Source organism: Streptopelia decaocto (genome assembly GCF_964273445.1).
Source record: "Streptopelia decaocto genome assembly, chromosome: 7".
Lineage (NCBI taxonomy): Eukaryota > Metazoa > Chordata > Aves > Columbiformes > Columbidae > Streptopelia > Streptopelia decaocto.
The window spans coordinates 53353770-53375400 of NC_138661.1; the positions used below are offsets into that span (position 1 = coordinate 53353770).

The following is a 21631-nucleotide window of genomic DNA, read 5'->3' on the forward strand; positions in this document are numbered from 1 at the left end:
TTACTTGTATACAGGCTTATGGACACTCCTTCTCCTTCTGTCTCACCATCAGCTGCTACTGCAAATACTGTGAAATTGTACATCGTCCCAGAGATTAACTCGGTAATTTCAGCTTCGTTGACATTGGACGTCAGGTTCCTAACAGAAGTGCCATCTCCCACCTCTATCCTGTAGGTGTAGGTGTTGGAAGCAGTGTCGCTGACTGCCCATGTTAAGTTCACAGAAGTCACACCAATGTATTTAACCTTGGGATCAAGAACTGGGCTGGGCTCTGTGAAAGGCAAGACAACAGCCTGTCAAGACAGAAATTAAGGAAGAAGAGCCACAGACACATTTCCCTGTTCCACACAGAATGAGCATTATTTGTAGCCAAGCAGCACTTCTACAGTATCAATGCCCGCTTTCAGACATTCATGCTGGAGCATCTCTGGAAAGGCCACAGGAGTTCTGGGATATGTGCTCTTTATTTCATTTCACTTGCTAAAATTATTTCGTTGCACAGTGGGTTTCCAGACAGAGACACACATGGAAATCACGGAAGGAAGGAGACTGTAGCATGATTTTGGTCTGTTAACTCAAAATTGCACCCAGGAGTTTGAGTCCTTCAGCTCAGCCTCTACCCAACATCAGCAGAAGGAAATGGGCTCCTTGAGCAGGTCCAACAGTTGACCCACCCCAGGGGCTGTGTCTGCAAGCCTGATTCAGCATCAACACCAGGCAGACAAGACTCACCTCAGGCAGCTTAGACAAGTTCATCTACTCAGCAGCAGCTCCAGGACACACTGCTTCTAATTGCTTTGTAGGGGTGTTGCCTATTTCCTTTCCCCTTCTAAATCAAACACACAAAAAAGATCTCCTCCCATCTGTCCCTCTGATGTGGGAAAGAGGTGCCATGGCACAAAATGGACAAAAACAGCAGCTCATTCGACAATGTGGCCTTAGACAGCATCACAGCCTACAGGAAACCCCAGGGACTCTGCAAAGAATTCAATTTTCAAGATAAAAAAAGCCTCTGTGAACCTGGCCACCACATCCCTGCACACTAGGTCCTTTGGTATAAGCTGTGATAATCTGCTCCCAGAAGCATTTTAGGGGGCCCGTTCAGCCCTCAAGTGTAGAGAAAATCATACAGTTGTAGCAGCTGAATCTCTGCATAGACTTGTGCAGCCAAGCTGACTCAAATAACTGCTTTCCAAGCAATACAGACAATCTCAGACCTTTTCCCTTTTACCAAAGACTGCTTGATACTCATGCTCTCAGGCACATGGAGCAATGCAATAAGAAAGAATACAAAGTTGGAAACCCAAGGTAAAAAAACAAGGCAATTTGGTACAAACTGCATGTTTACGTGGAATTGAGAGGCACAATTTACTTACTTGTATACAGGCTTATGGACAATCCTTCTCCTTCTGTCTCACCATCAGCTGCTACTGCAAATACTGTGAAATTGTACATCGTCCCAGGCATTAACTCAGTAATTTCAACTTCAGGGACACTGGACGTCAGGTTCCTAACAGAGGTGCCATTTCCAACCTCCATCCTGTATGTGTAGGAGTTGGAAGCAGTGTCGCTCACCGCCCACGTTAAGTTCACAGAAGTCATGCCAACATATTCTGCCTTGAGATCATAGACTTGACTTGGTTCTGTAAAAGGCAAAACAACAACCTGTCAAGAACTTTTGCTCCCAGAGATGGACAGAAGGAACACAGGCACACCAACACATCACTCTCTTTACATCACTCATCGTTCAGAGAGCACAAGCACCCCAACAACATCACCAGATGCTCCTGGAGGCTTTTGCTTCAATGGGCAGCAAGAGAGCACTGAAGAAAAGTCATCTTAAGTGAGATTCATCTCCCTTTGACAGTCTGAAGCAGAGGCACAGGTCAATGCTGTGCCAGCACTCCCATGGCTTCCTTTGAGAGTCCAGAGAGAGGTGGGCAGGAAAGAGATAAGGTTAGAGGGGAAGGCAGAGGGTTGGGTTTTTTTTTTTTTTTTGCTTGGATCATTGGGTTTAGGTTTTGTTGTTGTGAGGGATTTTTTGTTTTGGGATGGGAGGGAGGTTGGAGGGGATTTAGTGTTTAAAAACAAACACACCAAAAAGACCAAATAAAACAATGCGAAATTGAGGCTATGTTTCTTCTACATGTTAACACCCCATTTGCAGTAGACAGCCCAGGTAAGGCCTGTGTTATATTTCAGCCCTCAGGCAGAACCCTGTGCTGCACAGCAAAACACAACCCACCAGAAACAGGGCAGCAAGAAACTGTGACTTACTTGTATACAGGCTTATGGACAATCCTTCTCCTTCTGTCTCACCATCAGCTGCTACTGCAAATACTGTGAAATTGTACATTGTCCCAGGCATTAACTCAGTAATTTCAACTTCAGGGATACTGGACGTCAGGTTCCTAACAGAGGTGCCATTTCCAACCTCTATCCTGTATGTGTAGGAGTTGGAAGCAGTGTCGTTCACTGCCCACGTTAAGTTCACAGAAGTCATGCCAACATATTCTGCCTTGAGATCATGGACTTGACTTGGCTCTGTGAAAGGCAAGACAACAACCTGTCAAGAACATCTGCTCATACATGGACAGAAGGGACACAGGCACATCACAACATCACTCTCTTCAGTAGGAGCACCCTCGCCACATTTTCAGACACTCCCAGATGCTTTTGTGCCAATGGACAAAAAAGAGAGCACTGAAGAAAAGTCATCTTAAGTGGGATTTATCTCCCTTTGATGGTCCAAAGTACTGCAAGAGCTTCCCTTAGGAATGCGGAGGTTGGCAGGAACGAGAACGGTATGGCATCATTTCAGCTGGAAGGGACCAGCAACGATCACCTAGTCTAACTGCCAGACCACTTCAGGTCTGACCAAAAGTTAAAGCATATATTGAAGCCATTGTCCAAATGCCTCTTAAACACTGACAGGCTTGGGGCACTGACCATCTGTCTAGGAAGCTTGTTCCAGTGTTTGACCACCCTGTCTGTCAAGAAATGCTTCCTAATGTCCAGCCTAAATCTCCCCTGGTGCAGCTTTGAACTATTCCCACATATCCTGTCATTTGGTCCCAGGGAGAAGAGATCAGCACCTCCGTCTCCATGTCCCCTCCTCTGAAAGGTAGAGAGCAATGAGGTTGCCCCTCAGCCTTTTCTCCAACCTAGAAAAGCCCGAAGTCCTCAGCTGCTCCTCACAGGACATTCCTTCCAGCCCTTTCCCCAGCTTTGTTGCCCTCCTCTGGGCACATTCAAGAACCTTCACATCCTTATTAAATTGCACACAGTACTCAATGTGAGGCCACACCAAGGCTGAATACAGCAGAATCACCTCTTTTGACTGGCTGGCTATGCTGTGTTTGATGCACCCCAGAATGCAGTTTGCTCTCTTGACTGCTGGGGCACACGCTGCTGACTCCCACTGAGCCTGCTGTCGACCATCACCCACAGATCCCTTTCTGCAGGGCTGCTCTCAAGCCACTCCTCTCCCAGTTTATACCTGAGCCTGGCGTTACTCCATCACAGGGTGTAGAATCCCACATTTGGATTGTCAAATTTCATGCCATTAATCATTGCCCTGTGCTCCAATCTATCTAGATCCCTCTGCAAGGCCTCTTGTCCCTCGAAGTCAACAGGGCCTCCCAGTTTGGTATTGCCAACAAACTTGCTAATGGTGCATTCAACTCCTGCATCTACATTGTAGAGAAATATATCAAACAGAACTGGCCCTAGAATTGAACCCTGAGGAACACACCTCTGGCAACTGGCCACCAGTTAGATGTAGCCCCATTCACTACAATACTTTGAACTCTGCCAGTTCTTGACCCAGCACAATGTGAGCCTGCTCATCCCACAGTTGGACAACTCATCCAGATGGGTGCTGTGAGAGACAGTGTCAAAAGCCTTACTAAAATCCAGATAAACCACATCCACTGCCTTCCCTTCATCAACTAGGCAGACGACCTTCTCACAGAGGGATATCAAACTAGTTAAACAGGACTTTCCCTTTGTGAACCCATGTTGACCATGCCTGATAATTGCATTATTCTTTAAATGCCTTTCGATAGCAACCAGTATGATCTTCTCCATAATTTTTCCAGGAACTGAGGTTAGACTAACAGGGCTACTTCCCTGGGTCTTCTTCCCTCACATCCTTTCTGTCGATCAGAATAACACTGTGTAGCTTTCAGTCAGCAGGGACCTCCCCAGGCTCCATATACTTTTAGCAGATAATCCAGAGGGGTCCTGTCATAATGTCTGCCAGCTCCTTCAATACTCTGGGATGAATCCCATCAGGTCCTATGGACTTGTAAACATTCAGCTGATACAGCTGGTCCCTTACAGTTTCAGTGTCCACAAATGGAAAAATCACTGTTGCTGCATTTGTGGTCCTCCAGCTTAGGGGACCTGTAGCCCAAGGTCTACCCATTGAAGAGAAGCTGCTAAATTAATGTATACTGTGATTAAGTTACAAAAGATGTACCCATCATTAACCAATTGACATGATAAATGCTTTCTAACCACCTGCAAAACAAGGGGATATTTTTCAAGTTTTAGATCCTTCTGCGTGACAAGAGGGAGACAGAAGATTAAGTAATACATTGTTTAGAAGCAGAGTGCTTAGCTTATATTTAACCAGTATTTAATAGATGTACTGTAAGTAAGAAACTAATCAATTACAACTAACTTTATCAATTATTTCTTAGTATAGATGTATTGCATGTTAAAAATTTCCAAAAATTGTAATGAATGTGGAATAATTGTGTGAATATAAGCAATGCAAGAGCATCTAGTCATTGCAGCACTTACAGAGGATGATCCCCAGTGTTCCCCAGGGCCAATAAAATAAAGAATGCTTGCTTAACAGTATAATTGACTCTGCTGTTAAGTTATTTATTCGTTTCACCATATCATTAAAGACCGAGGCAAAAAAAACCCAACCAACAAGCACTGAATGTCTCGTTTTTGAATTCATCCCCATTAGTCAGGTGACCATCTTCAAGCATCAGTCCCACATTTTCTTAAGACCTCCTCTTGCTATTAACATACTTTAAAAAGCTTTTTCTTGTCTGACACAACACTGGCCAGTTTCAACTCTAAATAAGTTTTAGCCTTTTGTGTCTTCTCCCTGCACATACAAACCACAGCTCTGTGCTCTTCCTGCAAAGCCTGACCTTGCTTCCAGAGATCATACAGTTTCTTTTTCTTCCTGAGTTCCACGAGTAGTTCCCTGTTCAGCCAAGCTGGTCTGCCCTGCTTGCTTGACATTCTGCACCATGGAATTGCCTGCTCCTATGCTTCTAAAAGGTGGTTCTTAAAAACTGACCAGCACTGATGGACCCCTAAGCCCCCAAAAGCAGATTCCCAGGGTACTCTGCTAAGTAGCTCCCCGAACAGCTTAAAGTTTGCCCTCTTGAAGTCCAGCATAGCAACTCTTTTCTTATTAGGCTGAAAATTTTAAACTCAACCGTTTCACCATCACTGTGGCCGAAGCAGATGCATCTCCTCCATGTCCTCCTCTATTCACAAATAGCAAGTCTAGAAGGACATCTTCCCTAGTTGGCTCACTTAGTACATGTGCATGAGACTAAAAGGGTAATGTCTCAAACATTGTGGCAAAACCAGTTCTGCAACATCCAGCCACAGGAGATGGGACATAACTAGGAGCAGCAGACCAGAGATCACAATATGGTGAATTCCAATTTACATGTCAAGGACAAGCTAAGGAGCCACAGACAAAGGCAGGCTGGCTGATACAGGAGGTGAAGGGCATGTCGAAGGACACATAGCCCCGTGCTCTGATGGCACTAAGGGAGAGGACCCCAGACCGCCTGAGACCCTTCAAGGTGGCCTGAGACCCTTCAGGACTCTTCAGTCTTTCACAATCACCCCCCCAGTGACACCTGCACAAAAGATGATGCAAGTGGGTGATCCAGCGGTCTATAAGAAGCCCACCTGTGCAAGCACTGGTAGCACGCTCATCATCCTGAGGACTCCTCTGCCCACCAGGCTCACTGTAGGAACTGAACCAGACACTGGAGGATACTGCACACCACTGGATCTGAGACTACAACCCTATCATACACATCACAGAGCTATAAGGGTGGTGAAATCCCTCTCTCTCTCATTCTTTCCTATATTTCTATTCTTTTGCTTTCCTTTTTGTAAGTAATATAGTAACATAAGGTTTACAGCCCCACATGCTGCATACATTTTATGTTTACCAGTTGAGCCTAAATAACGTAAATCCTTCTGCCATCAAATCATTTGCCAATTTGAAACAAGCTGCAAAACAAAAGGCTTTTGTTTACAGAACTTAAGTATTGTGTATACTCCTTTCCAACCAATGGGACAGACTAATCCCAGTCACTTCTCCTCCCACCCATACCTCTGGGTAGTATGTGACAATGTGACAGGAATTCATCTCCCATATGAGGATGGAAAGGAATGAAGGTGAGGTTTGTCTGTCTTTATTTTATTTTATTTGTAAAGCAGGGATGTCTCTTCCACACATTAAGACCCCATGCATAGTGGACAGCCCAAATTAGGCTCCAGGATTAAAACATCACATCTATACACCAAAGTTCAATATTTCAGCCCTCAGACAGGTAGGCAGAGCTCTGAGGTGCCCAGCAGAATAGGGCAGCAAGAAACTGTGACTTACTTGTATACAGGCTTATGGACAATCCTTCTGCTTCTGTCTCACCATCAGCTGCTACTGCAAATACTGTGAAATTGTACATTGTCCCAGGCATTAACTCAGTAATTTCAACTTCAGGGAGACTGGACGTCAGGTTCCTAACAGAGATGGCATTTCCAACCTCTATCCTGTATGTGTAGGACTTGGAAGCAGTGTCGCTCACCACCCACGTTAAGTTCACAGAAGTCAAGCCAACGTATTCTGCCTTGAGATCATAGACTTGACTTGGCTCTGTGAAAGGCAAGACAACAACCTGTCAAGAACTTTTGCTCCCAGACATGGACAGGAGGAACACAGGCACACCAACACATCACTCTCTTTACATCACTCATCGTTCAGAGAGCAGGAGCACCCCAACATCATCACCAGATGCTCCTGGAGGCTTTTGCTTCAATGGGCAGCAAGAAAGAACTGAAGAAAAGTCACGCTAAGTGAGATTCATCTCCCTTTGACAGCCTGAAGCTGAAGCACAGGTCAATGCTGTGCCAGCACTCCCAAGGCTTCCCTTGGGAGTCTGGAGAGGTGGGCAGGAAAGAGATGATGATGCAGGGGAAAGTGGGGAAGGACAATAATTAAAAACAAAACAAAAACATCAAGGTTATGTTTCCGCTGCACACTAACATTTCATCCTTTGCATATAGCCCATATCAGACTTCAAGACTAAAATATCACGTCTATACACAATAGTATGGAATTACAGTCCTCACATATGTAGGCAGAGCCCTGAGGTGCACAGCAAAATACAGGCCATCAGAAACAGCACTGCGAGCGACTGTGACTTACTTGTATACAGGCTTATGGATATCCCTTTTCCTTCCGTCTCATTATCATTCACTACTGAAAATACTGTGAAATTATACATTGTGCCAGGGATTAACTCAGTAATTTCAGCTTCGGTGGCACTGGACATCAGGTTCCTAACAGAGGTGCCATTTCCAACCTCTATCCTGTACATGGAAGAGTTGGAAGCAGTGTTGTTCACTGCCCATGTTAAGTTCACAGAAGTCATGCCAACATATTCTGCCTTGAGATCAAGAACCAATCTGGGCTCTGTAAGAGAAAAAAAAAATAAAAATAAAAATTTTTAAAAATTCTTTTAATCTGCAAGAATATTTGCTGACAAACACGTAAAGCACTCTTCCCCTGCCCTACCCAGACAACAGATCTCTGTAGAACAGTAATCAGCCTGGGAAAATAATCAAGCCATCCTCATATTTTGCAAAGTGCAGTTGCTATCTCTGCAATATACTCTTCCCCTAACTTCTCAAGTTTCTCTTCATCTCAAGGAGTAAAACCATCTAGGTGCAGCAGTGATTATCATCCTGCCGCAGCTGTTAACTTCATGCAGGGTGCTGAGAAAGACTGAACTACACAACTTGTTGCTAATTTTTCCTAAGCTGGTCTTTCTAGCTGCAAGATTCACATAGATACACGATACAGCACCCTCTGTACTAGGTAGTGTACTTCAGCTGTGCTCTGTTACATATGTATTTCAAATCTGTATCTCACAGTACGGTTGAACTGTTGCAGCTCATTCTCTAGTCCAGTAAAGGAGGTGGATCCACACCCCTGTGATGCTCTTTGCACTCTGGACTAGAGCTCAGGCTTAAAACGCTAACACAGTATAAAAGCAAAAAAACCCTGAAGATTCACAGTCCAGTTACATTCTGAACCACTTACCTATTACATTGCTCTCATCAATTATTGTCCTGTTGAACTGTGACACATCCCTGGATGACCTTACACCTCCATAGGTTTTGTTCCCACTGGTAAAGTTTATTGATAAGTTATCATTAATACTGGTTCCCATTTCTTCAGTTTCATTATTTGAGCTGCAACCCTCAGTGCCTGAAAGAAAGAACACAAAGCAATAAGTATCTTTGCAAAACTTCTGGTTTTCCCATTTGCTAAAATATGGTTATTTATAAACATGCACAGACATGCAATCACTTCTGTTTTCCCAGTTCGTTTTCCTACAGAGATTTCACCGCACATTTCCTGGTTTTACCACTTTTTATTTCTCTCAGATGATTTGAATTAGGTTAAGAGATTGCCACATTATTTTGGTCATTCACTGACTCTGCTCATGGTTTGGATGAAAACAACCATGATCTGTTCTTTTTGTCAGTGCAGCTTTGTTTGAAGAGAACTGAACAAAACTGGCAGTGTGTTTTTCATCATGCCTGATCAGAAGCTAGCTGCTTTACTTAACCTGGCATAGCAACTTTGTATCTTCCCCTCAGTATATGAGCAAAAAAGTCCTCATATTCCCACAATGTGTTCCCACAAGTAAGGAAGAGACCTGGTATACCTACAGAGAACAACTTCAGGTGGGTACAGCACAGCCCAAAGAGACTTGGCTCAGGCCTGAAAGCGTAAAGGCTAACTCATGCAAGTCTGATGGTATTAAGGTAGAACTCATCTGTTAGCACTTTTGGAAACTTTTGCCACGTGAAAACTTGTCATCTTGGCAAGTACAGCAGGTGCCGTACTCACTTCAGAAAATCCTTAAAGCAACACTTTGAGTGTCTTTTTGTTTGTTTGTTTTGGGGTTGGATTGTTTTGTGTTGCCTTTAAGTACACTTCCCAGTCTTTCAAAGCACAGACATTTGTATTTGATTTTACTAGAACTCTTTACAAACTGAAAAGCAAAGAGATTAAAGTGCACATTTATATCTTTAAACATCTTTAAATGCATTGCAGAAATTACAGCCACTAAAATAAGCAAGTTTATATTTTCAAATGCTATTTCTAAAAATTCTTTTGAGGAAGTTTTTTTTTTTTAAATACTTAGCTGATACTGTTCATTCTTTCTTAAAAGAAATTAAGATAATGAGAGTTATATACAAAAGAAAATATAATTGAGTAACAGAATTATACTTACAGGCAACTGTACATCTGACCTGGAAAAAAAAAAAAGGTAGAAATTAAAGCTCAATTAAAATAAGGACGAGTTTAATTAACACACAGAAGGAGAAAAAGCATCAGTTAAAAAAAAAAAAAAATCTATTATTGCATTCCAGACTTTTCAACCTGCAAAAGAGATACCTAAAAATCTACTGACATAAAAAATAACACCAAAAGTATACTAAACTATTAGAGAGAAGAAACAAACATGATATACATGCTGCTAAAATGTTGGTTTCCACTTTTTTTTTTTTTTAAACCACACAGTTTATTTTGTCACAAAACCAGCTTGCAAAACATATGCTGGTTATTTTGCACATATCAGTGGTGAACTTGGCAGTGTTACATTTACAGCTGAACCCAATGATCTTAAAGGTCTTTTCCAATCTAAGTGACCATATGATTCTATATAAACTTAAAACCAAAACCTACAAGATTTTAGTTAAAAGACACTTCAACTCTATCCCACAAAAAGCAGCAGATGCAAATTAGATTTTTAATTCCTAAGAACTTTTCTTTCCTCCTATTGCAGTACAAACTTTATTACTTCTCACAAAATAATGTTTTGCATTTTCTGAAACTAACTCTGTGTAGTAAGAGTCCAGAACATTTAGTATATATTCTGAAATCTAGTTTACATATGTGTACATATCACAAAGTATCAGCAGTTGTCATTTAAGTGCAACCTGAAACTACTATGCTAGTAATACTGACAAGCACACCAGAATTTTGCTTTGAAAGAGTTTTTCAGTCTTTCAGCTCTATGCTGTTACCTCCGAAGAAGCCATTTCCCTTCCTGTTAGTGTGCAAACCGGCCTGGAAATTGTTTTCTTCATCTCCCTCCAGATGGCAGCACAAAATGCTCCTGAAGGAGCAAAATAAAAGCCCCAGACTGAGATCTGCAGGCACTTGAGAGGGAAACTCTGATTTCCTGAAAGCCCTGAGACTCTGGTAGCCAGCTGAGGCCAACCGACCGCAGCAGCCACTTTTGTCATGTAACAGACAGATCACTTCAGCAATTGTATCAGAGATTAAATATGATTCACCTTGCAAAGCTACACATGACATGGTGAAGACAAGTATGCAGAGATACACACACCCCATGGACAGGCAGGTCCCCAGCGCTGTGCTGAAGATCCACAGGTCACAGTGCTTTGTGCCAGGGAGGCTTGCAAGCACAGAAGGTTTCTGCCCCTGCCCTTTTGGGTCTGGTTTGGCATCACGATGGGTGCAGGCAGAGACGTATCTCCAGCCCTGGCTGTGCTAACACCACCTGCAGAAGGGCTGGTCCTTTGGTTGGACTCTATATGGTGTTGCTCCTAGAAAACCCAGACTAGCTTTATGACAGATGGTGCCTTACCCACACAATGCACCAAGCCTGCTGATTGCAGAGGTTGACACATTTATCTCATGTACTTGAAATTGTCTCATTTTCTCTTTCCACCCTGTCGTCTTAGACAGTTTCTTAGCTGTTTCTGCAACTCCACAAGCTAATTCAAAATAAGCAGCTATATCACAACAACCCAAACCTTGAATCCCAAATCACTCATGTCCCAGATCTCATATTGCTGGTACCTCAAGTAGCTCCGTCAGCAGTACCTCCCCACATCACAGTCACAGGCCCAAGCAGACATACCCTCAAAAAATAGTCAGATACCATTAAATCATCTTGTTCTCCATATGAAAGACTCCAAAAAGCACTCTTCTCAAAGGTGATGCAGGCCAGCTGACTACAAGCAACACTAGAAGCAACCTCTCCAGCTTTACAGGAATGAGAAATGTAGCAGAAGCCAGCTTCGAGTAGAGAGACCCCCTTCCAGCCTGCAACGGTCTTGATGCCACACCAAGAAGAGCTTGGGCACACTTTCTAGGCAAAAGAACACTTGTCAGCTTCACAGAACTAACACCTGGTCTTCTCTAGCACAGTGCTACTGACAACTTAGGACACAAAGGACATTACTTGGGACACAGATGTCCTACATACAAGTGTGAGGCTTCCCCTCAACCTTTCTGAATATTTGAGAGCCCAGCCAAACTGCAGGGCTACTAGGAAGCAAGGAAATGTTTGTCTGTACCCAGGTCAAGAGCCCTTCTGTATTCTTTCACAAAGAAGTGGCCAAGGAAGAAGAGGCTACAAAGGAAAAAGCCACTCTTAGGACAGGAAAACACTACCATGCAGTGTTCAGAGTACAAGCGCTAAGCTATATAGAAACAGGTGCTGAATGATGAGCAGCAGGTGAGATACCCTGAAAAGCCAGGCAATCCAAAACCAAAAAGATGCTATGTTTAATAAGAAAGGGAAATTGCAAAAAAGAACAAAACCAACAAAAACCACCACAGTACTGAGTAAGTCACAGTGATTTCCACAGCCCTACAGACAAACAGCAGAAGCCTGATATCATTCACGCCTGTCCTTCAGTTACTTTCTCTTCTGTAAAGCTGCCTGAAGATGACAAAGTTCCTAATCTCCTCCTGCCCACATTTTGGGTTCAAAAGCACAGCATCCTTCCAGAGCAACAGGACAGACATCATGACTGAGAAACAGGTATGACACTGCCAAGTCCCCTACACCCCTGTTTCTCACCTCCCCATTTCTTCCCTGCCAGCTCAAATAAGCAGCATGTTGATTCCTGTTTCACCCCCAGCTACAGCCACCTGATCTAATGGCAAATTATTACCAAGCTACCAGAAACTTGGTTGTACTGTCATGTGTGGGTTTTGTTACCAACGATCAAATAACAGAAGGACAGTTATGCTAAAAGTCCCGTCACGTGATGAGCAGCTTCCCATCATGTTACTTGCTTTTGTTTATCACACACTTTGGCAATACCCCTAACAATACCCCTCTGACTTTTCAGAACCCTATGTGCAAACCAAATTCAAAAAAAGCACATGGTGTCGGCAGCAGGCAGGCCTCCTCCTGAAACACAAAACCACACAAAACAAATGATCCCATTCCCAAGCGTCAGCCTGCCTGACTCAGTCATTCCGTGCTGTATTTTTCAACACAAGCCATGAACTGAACTGCTCTCCAGCCTTATGTTATTACTTAATGAGATGCTATTTATACAAAACATTTGTTTATTATTTCAGAGGATATTTGTGCTGAACACCTGATTCTCCTTGTGTTTGCATCTAGTATACCAGGAGCCCTGCCATTTCCGCTTTTCTTTCCAATCACACAAATTCACATTATTCATGTATAGAGTTGGGGTTTTTTTTTTTCACCAAAAATCTGGATCTTGGGGTGAGAGCGGAACATCCCTCCCCAAGAAAATAACCTATCAAGAAAAGACAAAATGCAAAACACTGAACATTTCAACTGAACAAAGGAGAGATGCGTATACACAAACTTGGCACTGTCATCAGCTACGGCAAATGAATCTTCTCGTGTGTCACACAGCCACAGCCTTTTATCAGGCTCGAAGTGTATGTTCCAGAGGAGCAGAATAATTCATCTTCACTCGCACAAGCTTTGTCTTGTGCTCCTTATGTGTGCAGTTTATTATTTACCAGGAGCTGGTGGTATGTGTAATACATGCAGTTGTTATACAATTGGTTACCTAACTGAAGAATTATTATTATTAGTCTCCCAGGTAATCTCATAGAGGAAGAAATAAGATGTACTGTAGGAAAACATCTTCAAAAATACTAAGTAATAGAGAAGCCCAAATTCTACCGATATTTGATAAGACTTAGACTAAGATATTTTCAAGGCAGGGTTTAAAATGTGTCCCTTGTACACATTGATTGGGAGAGCCACAGGAGGTGGTCACCAGCAGGGGAGAGGGCAGCGCCTCCCCTTCTGCTGGCCTCAAGACTCCAGATCAGCTTGGTTCTGCTGCCAATCAAGTTAGGGTTCCTGCACTGGAGGAAAACCCTCGTCAGCAGCAGCCCACCTGCCTGGGGTGCTCCAGTTTCCAAAACAAACAACATGGGTTTGGTTCATGTAAATACAAGGGTAAGAAGCTGGCTAAACAGTCAAAGTGAGCAAACCAAAAAATCTTAACCAAAAAACCACAAATCCTTTCCGAGAACGCTGCTTGAGGCTGCTATTTCTTGTGTGCTCACCCCTGTGTGTGCCTTATGACTCAGACGCAAAAAGCCAGGAAATTAATCACACCCTTCTCAAAGCTAACGATGTTTCACATGTGTACCTTCAGATCTCTTTTCCACCCACCACTCTCAGGTTTGGAGGAGCTGCACAAAAATACCACCAAGTTGTCACAGTGGTCTCCAAATTCTTTTTCAATACGCTTTCACAAAAGCATAATTAAGATCACTGCCCAAGTTACTCTGGTCTCACTTTTTTTTTCCTGCTATGCTCACCTACCATTAGTTGTCCCACATCCATAACTATGGGCTGTAGGGCAAGTCACCACACTGCAACCATCACAAAGGTTTTAAGCCTCCAAGCTTCGCTTTGCAGACATTCAGTCATTGCTGCTCAGCTGACAAACATTAACCAGCAAAGATGCTGTAACTCAGCCACTGGCAGGCTGCTCTGTCACCTCTTATATTTCACACTTGGCATAGGTTTATTCAGAAAGCGCTCTCACAGGAAGGTTTTATTCAAGGTCACAAAGTGAAAATTAAACCCTGGAATTCACAACAACGGAAGTGGGATTGCCCAGGTATTGCATCCACAGCCCGATAGAGCTTTCCAATACTTGCTGATTTTCTAGGATTTGTAAGGCACTGAGTGCTATTCCAGCTGGGGACATCTTCCCACTTCACTGGGAGTGTAAAGTCTAAATGAGCAGGCAGTGACACCTTTCTGCAGGAGACAACAGTCTCAGAGACAGGATGGGGTTCGGAAAGATGAAATGTTTCGGTCTCTTGCAACCCATCTCAGGGCTGTTTCACCTCATTCATTTCCACATTATGTTCAAATTAATGAAGTTTGTAGGCTTACAGCACCAGGCAACAAAAATGAGATCAGTCAAATTGGGGCATACAACTATGTGCCTAAACCTATATGAACCTAGTTCAAGTTTGTCTTGGGAAATTTCTTGGGCTTGGGGTGAAAAAAATATTATATTGGAAAATGAACAAGCATACTTGTGTAATATTTTGCCTTTTTTTCTAGCTCCTTCCTAAAATGTTGTAAATCTTCAGTTGCAAAGCATTTCTCTGCATTTAAGCAGACAACTTCTACGCACAAATCATTGTACTGTTATACTATTATAAAAATGCATACACATTAATACATAATTAAAGATATGTGAAGCCAAGAAAAGCAAGAGTTTTCCTCTGTGCTAATTGTATGAAAAGAAAAAAGATAATGTAGATTAAGCCTGTGTGCTGTAGATTTGCTCCAAGCTACGCTAACAATTCAGTTACACATTTCAGCAGCATTTGTGAATACTCAGCCCTCCTGTATCAAGTCCTTACTACATGAAGGAGGAAATAGTCAATAGGAGGCTAAGTCAGAAGCTAATATTTAATTATGTTACATAGCTTCATTTAGCATTATTTACTTTCAGGATTTGATGCTAGGGGGTTTGTTTGTTTGCTTTGTGTTTTTTTTTTTTCCTTTTCCAGTGTATACTGGCTCTGCTAAATTCATTTTAACTGTAACCCACAACAGGTTTTTCAATTCAGATTAACTCTAGATGATCTCAATAACATGACACATTCACTTCCAATGGAGAACTGAAAATATGCTGCGGCAAATGGCAGCATCGCGTGTTTTCCCTCTGGTATCTTAAGCAGGCAGTCACAGCCCATCCACAAGAAAACATTTCACAGAATGTTTGGTTTAAGTGGGTTTATCCTGGGGAAAAAAAAAAGCTCTAATTTTGGAAGCAGTACACTAAGTTTTTGCAAGATCTTTGGAGTCTTCTTTTAACCCTAAATGAGCAGCTCCACTAACGAGACTGCATGGGATCAGATGGAGATCCAGAACCCAGAAGAAAGAAACATGAGCTGATGCTTGTTATTAATTGGGTAGGGTTGGACTGGCTTAGGACACCACACTGTATGAGGAAGCTATACAAAACCCAGAACAGTCAACAGCCCTACAAAACTGCGCACAAGCTATTTCGAGCTATTATGCAGTTATGTGAAAGAGGAAAGCCTATTTCCACTTTGCATGTATTTATATTTTACCCCCTGACATTTCTAAATTCTGTCTTCCCTGAAGCAAGTTTTTCTCTAAAGAGGGACCAAATATAATTTTTTCCACTGGCTTTTATGAAAACAGATGAGGAGATTCTGGTTTGTGCAGTACTTCCAGTGAACTAAAAATGTTGCAGAAGAGAAAAGCCCTGTAGGAAAGCCAAAATGAGATACTGGGTGAAAATTTGTGGTGAAACAACCTGGAAAAAATTGTTTCTTCCTTTCCTGACTTTTCTCAAAATTTTACCTATATCTGCCTCTCAGATGGCCAGCCTGGGAGCGAGGAGTTTTCTGGGCAACATATCCAAAATAAATTTTCAAAACCCATAGAATGGATCTCATCTGAATTGTATGCGTTAGATCTGTTTTCCCCTTCCTCATTCCTACCTTCAAGAAAAGATTTCTTGGGTAAGTTTTGCTGTGGTTTGATACAAGGAAGTGATTCGCCTACCTGTCCACATAGAAAATAAACAAGTGACAGAAATACCCACGATCAAGCAGCACAGGGTTTGGTGGGAAACAGGCTGACAAAAGGCCCAGACACCAAACACAACTGCATCGCAACTGATAGCTGTCTCACCAGTGACCCTAGGAAGCACCATCAGACTTTCCAATGGCTTCCAGATGAAACATCAGTTTAAAACTTCTCTGTGCAACCCAGTAGTTCTTCTCTGTTTCCTCCAAACATGCAGCTCCTGATGAACTACAGGCAGTAGGTGCTGCAAAGCACCTTGCAGTTCAGTAGCCTATCTCCAAGCATCCTGCAATCTTCCAACCCAGAGAACAACAACAAAACTCCATCCTGGAGAAAGGCTGAAAAGTTTCAACAAGTTTAAATTATTCGCATAACCCAGTAAGTCCTACACGTAATTTCTCTTCAGATATGATCCTGCTGAAGGAGTTTACAGATAGAACAGTGTGCTTCCTTGAGAATGGTGATGAGTAATATTTAAAACAACTACTTAAGTAAAACCCAAGTTGTTATCCTATTCGATCTGTATATCATATTGACATCAGTGGAACTGCAGCTGGGTGTGTAATGAGCAATGCCTGAATTGAAAAATCTCCCCTTTTAATAGCAGTTTTCAGTTATCACTGCCAGTCATTTTCTTTCAAAATTAAGAAAACATCAACCTTTATTTCATGTGAACAAGGCACATTCCTGCCTGCAGCCTAACAGCACTATTTTTTCGCTCTGAGTCATTACTCGGGCACACCCTGGAAGAAGCAGGATACAATGAAAAAAAAAAGAAGAAAAAAATAAAAGACTCCTGTGGCAATGACACAATGCTAACTGTCCCCAAACCAGCAGGGCTGGCCACCCAGGCACCATGGATGGAAAACATACAGCAGAGCCAGCAGCTGCCTGGTCCTTGCAGTGCATTCATGAAAATCAGGGGCATTTCCTGACAGGGCTCCATTTCAGATCTGCTCAGATGAGAGCAACTGAGACTTACGTTTCTTATCCCAAGTAGATTTCACTTTCCTGAGCCAGACACTTTATACTCTACACGGTCTTTTCTCAGGAAAGTGTTAAAAGATACTTTACAAGGAGAACAACATCAAGTTGGACTTGGTTTGAGACTTTTCCAAGCAAAACTAGCTGTAAAGGGATTAAAAAACTTATACAAAAGGTCAAATACAACATGAAGAAAGATGATTGTATAGAAAACAAAGACCAAGTTTTTGATCTATGACACCCTGTCTGGGAGCAGGAGAACCATGGCCCGCGAAAGCCTTCAGCTTGCTCACACTGAGCTCAAAACTGTCTTGCTAGACAGAAAATACTTCTTGTTGTTGCAGTCTTAATGCTGGGACTTAAAAGCCTTGTTGTTTCCTGCCTTACTTCTCTACTTTTCTTAGGACAGTTTATATCTTTTTTCCCTTCAAAGGGTCCTGAAGCTTCCTAATTGACAAAGCAATGAGGTGTGCAGCTGGGAGAAACCAGCCTGTGACCACTGCCCGACACAGAGACCTCTCAGGCTAACCTTCATCTCTTCCTTCACGGTCTGTTACTGTTTATTGCCGTTTATTTATGATCCTTCAGCACATTCAGTTCCAACTCCACATAAAATGCTCCATTAGGATCCAAATACGTCACCTGTACAGCACTGCCCATGCCCCATAGCTGGGTAAATCTACTCAGCAGGAGGGAGGAAAGCAACCCCTTCTCACCACCCCCAAACAGCAGCTCTGGGTTGGTAATGCAGTCTTGATACCACTAGAGGCCCCAATAAAACCATCAAACTTCAGCCTGAGTGACTAAGATCAGTGAAATATGCCTAAATTCCCATAAAAGCTGACATATTCTGGAAAGTACAAGGCTAAGGATGACCACACTAGAGCATAAAGTATGGATGTAGATGTAAACGCTGGCTCAGATGCAGATCATGGGAACTAATCACACCATGCTGTGCTGGCTAAGGCAGGCTTAATGCATCTTCAAGCATCACAAACCTGTTATGAGGGAAGTAATTTTATACAATAAATTACTGGCTGGACCATAGAACTTCTTCACGGCACTTATCTACCATATCTCACATTTTCAGCTGCATTGTTTTGTATTGTACCATTTGATTAACTTCTTCAAAACAAAAGAAAATTGCCTCATAGCAAAAAATGTGGTGCGAAACCTTTTTCAACTCTCAAATCAGAGATCTGGCTGTTCTACATGGATCAAATTATCACAAACAATTTGATTTAACAAACAATGTTTTCCCATATGCTGTTTTCAGATGCAGCAACTTGGGGATGGGGGGATACCCCTGAGGTTTGCCTGCAACTGTCAGCCCATTTAATCCTTTAATGAATTTGAACTGTAGCAAAAGACAAATGGACTGCAAGCGATCTAAACATGTAGTAGTACTCCTGAGAGAGAACAAAAGATCTCATTGTACAGCTCCAGTAAGTTCATCTAGGGCTCTGATAGAGTCTCTCTTCTCCTTCTCTTTGAACAGAAGCTTCATAGAAACAGGAATGAGAATTGGCTCAGCCAGCACCCCATTGCCAGACTCGCCTCTATGAATACACTGGGGCTGCATGAGAAGTTATTCACTGACAACAACACGGGCTCTCTCTCACCAGTCAACAGACACATCTATCAAAGGTCAACTTCATGGCCATCTGGGAGGACCAGCTATGGTGGAAAAAGGCTGGGTGATGCAGGGTCAGAACCAGAGATCAGCCTGACACTGCAGCCCGGCCAGCTGCAAACTTTTTATTCTAAAAAAATAATATCCATGGCTTCTTTCTGCTTCCAAGACACATGAAGGAGTTCCTGCTGATCTGTATGCTTGGCTTAGCTCTGATACAGATCAAATAGGTCCTACCTCATTTCAAACTCTTATATTTAAGAGGAAGATATCTTTATATTATTTATGATGAGTCTCAAAACATGTTCATTTCAAATAAATTGCATATTGTATCAGGGTGCAGTGCTTGCTTAGCCTTCTATGTTACTTGAAACAAGAAACAGAGGAAGCTTTTGAAACTCAATTTTTACAACATTTTGGTCATTGTTCACTTAGAGCAACAATATCACTGATATGGCTTCCCGTAGCCTTTCCTATTTCCCTACAATTAGGGATTTTCTGCTACCTATATCACCAGAATACAAAAGTATGGTTCTTTCCATTGCATGGGCTTAACAGACAAATCCAAAGTTTTCATAAAAGATTACTGAAAATAACCTTTAAAAAATGCAATTGCGAGACAAATATTCCTTAAATTTACCCAATTTAATCCCAACTGATTTCAACTGCCACTAAATGAATATCCACTACCAGCAAGTTTAATGATGAAGCAAAATTATTTCAATCAGAAATTCACCTTCCACTTGAACATGTTTCTTGCAAATTTTAAGAGCACAAGATTTTAAAAAGAAAATTTCTATAAAAGTTACATTTTTGAAGGCACATAAATATATTTTATATACAGGCAGACTTCTGTCTAACAGATCGCCTTGGCAAAATGTTTTAAAAGCACTTTGAAGATTTATTAGAAATAGTGGTGCACTATTAAGAATAATTTTGTCACACAGGCCTCCACAACATTTGACAGTGTTACCTGTAATGGCAAACAAGAAGGGGGCAGCAACAAGTGCAGTACCACCCTCCAAACACTTTGGCAGGATGTCACTTTGGCAGAGTCTGTAGTAGCAACTATTGCCTCAACTGTGGCCAAAGAAACAGTGAGATATTAAAAAAGAACTAATACTGCACCAACACTGCAGAAGAGACTGGGGTAGGGGAGGGCTTCCTCAGTATCTCTCTTTTTCCTATCTATGTTATTAACCCATTTAGTCAAATTATTTTTTAAAAGCATATTTGGGATAGAAATTCAGGTCTAGGGATAGAAATTCAGGTCTAGGGATGTCCCCCGGTATCCTCAATGTAGTTCAGACAAGTCTTAATACTTACATACAGTATGGCAGGATGAAAGAAGAGTAGCAGGTACTAGAATCAATCACAACTCCTCATCCTCCTGCTTCATTTTCGTTGCATCTTCAATATCACCTAAACAGTTCCTTCAGTTAACTATTCTTTTGACTCAAACTGAAAGTCACAAGATTAGATTTGATTTTATTTCACCGTGATTATATGCTCAATGTCTTTGAAACATTAGATGTATTGTCTTTTGCTCCTATGTCCTCAACAAACCACAATCACAGAAACTGAAAAATATCACTGCTTCTTCTCTAGAAGCTTTCTAACCTTGAGTTAAACTGTAGAAACAGTTTCCCTGCATCACCATAAATGCCTTAGAAGTCTAGAAGGACAAGAACTCTATGACTTATATACGTACAGGTTTGTATGCATTTCACATGTTAAAGATGAAACAATGCCTACAATAAACTGTAGTAAAGCATTTCCAGCCAAAAGAATAACAAATTGGAGCAAAAACATTTCCATATCAGAGATATTTCTATCTGGCCTGACATTTAGTGTTTAATTTTTTATACTTTGCAATAGCTAAAGTATAACATCTCTATAACATTCAGGGAGGAAACAAGCACATACCCAAAACCAGATAGAGAAAAAAAATTATTGATATTATTTATTTGCTAAAACAAACAAAAAAACACACACACAGACAAAAAATTAAAGATATATTTCTAAACTTTCTCATCTCCATGTTTAAGGCTGAGAAGTACCACAGTTTTGAATAGAAGAAAACCCATGTAAATGTGTCTGTATGTCTGGAGCAGGAACTATGGAGGGGTGGAGGAGAAGCTCTTCAGTTCACTGTTACACATCTCACTGTGCACACATGGGGCAAAGCTTCATCTTTCCACTCAAATACTAAAGCCACATTAAACTTTAAGACAGATGAAACCAAGTCTTCCACGCCTGCATCACGTTTTATGCGCAAGTCACATTTACTGTATTTGCTCAGGTAATAGCCAGATTTCCCGTAGATTAGGGGGATAACATCTATAACCATCTATAAAGTGCTGCTTGCCAACAGTAAAGCCTGTAAAGCAGGAATATAAAACAGGAGATATGCAAACCTTAAGCACTCAGCAGCACGCAGCTGGGTGGGGTCTTCTACGGTCTTGAAAGTTTAGCACATTAAAAAAAACGTATGAGAAGAAGGGTGCTGAGTCAGAAGTCAAAGCCTTGTGTCAGGTGCCATAAATAATTGACCTTTGGTACCTGCCATGTGGCTGTTCACCTGCATGAAATGTGCAGCTAAGGGAGATAAGAGTGAAGAGGAATTTAATCACATTCCAGCTGCTAAAACCTTGTATCTTGTACCTTTTAATTGATGTGGCTGTGCAGACTTCCACATCACATTCCCTGAACTGCCTCCTTCCTGGCCTTGTGCTCTTTGTCCCCACCTGCCAACCAGGTTTAAACCAAGCGTGATTCACAAGCTGGATTCCCTCACACCCCCCCCACCAGA

The 21631-nt window shown here is 42.0% G+C and overlaps 1 protein-coding gene across 5 annotated transcripts in view; it reads right to left on the reverse strand.

Moving 5' to 3' along the window:
- Window positions 1–21631, reverse strand: part of LOC309442310 (receptor-type tyrosine-protein phosphatase eta-like) — an 81616-nt gene that overhangs the window by 19119 nt on the left and 40866 nt on the right. For 2 of the 5 annotated variants that reach the window (XM_082058060.1, XM_082058059.1), the window contains exons 2-8: window positions 9585–9603; window positions 8381–8548; window positions 7484–7750; window positions 6665–6931; window positions 2278–2544; window positions 1377–1643; window positions 5–271 (exon numbers count right to left, since the gene is read on the reverse strand). In XM_082058060.1, the coding sequence (XP_081914186.1) occupies window positions 5–271; window positions 1377–1643; window positions 2278–2544; window positions 6665–6931; window positions 7484–7750; window positions 8381–8510 (1465 nt within the window). In that variant the 5' untranslated portion in view covers window positions 8511–8548; window positions 9585–9603. The remainder of the gene's footprint in view (window positions 1–4; window positions 272–1376; window positions 1644–2277; window positions 2545–6664; window positions 6932–7483; window positions 7751–8380; window positions 8549–9584; window positions 9604–21631) is intronic. The other 3 variants (XM_082058061.1, XM_082058062.1, XM_082058063.1) reach the window with 3 other exon arrangements.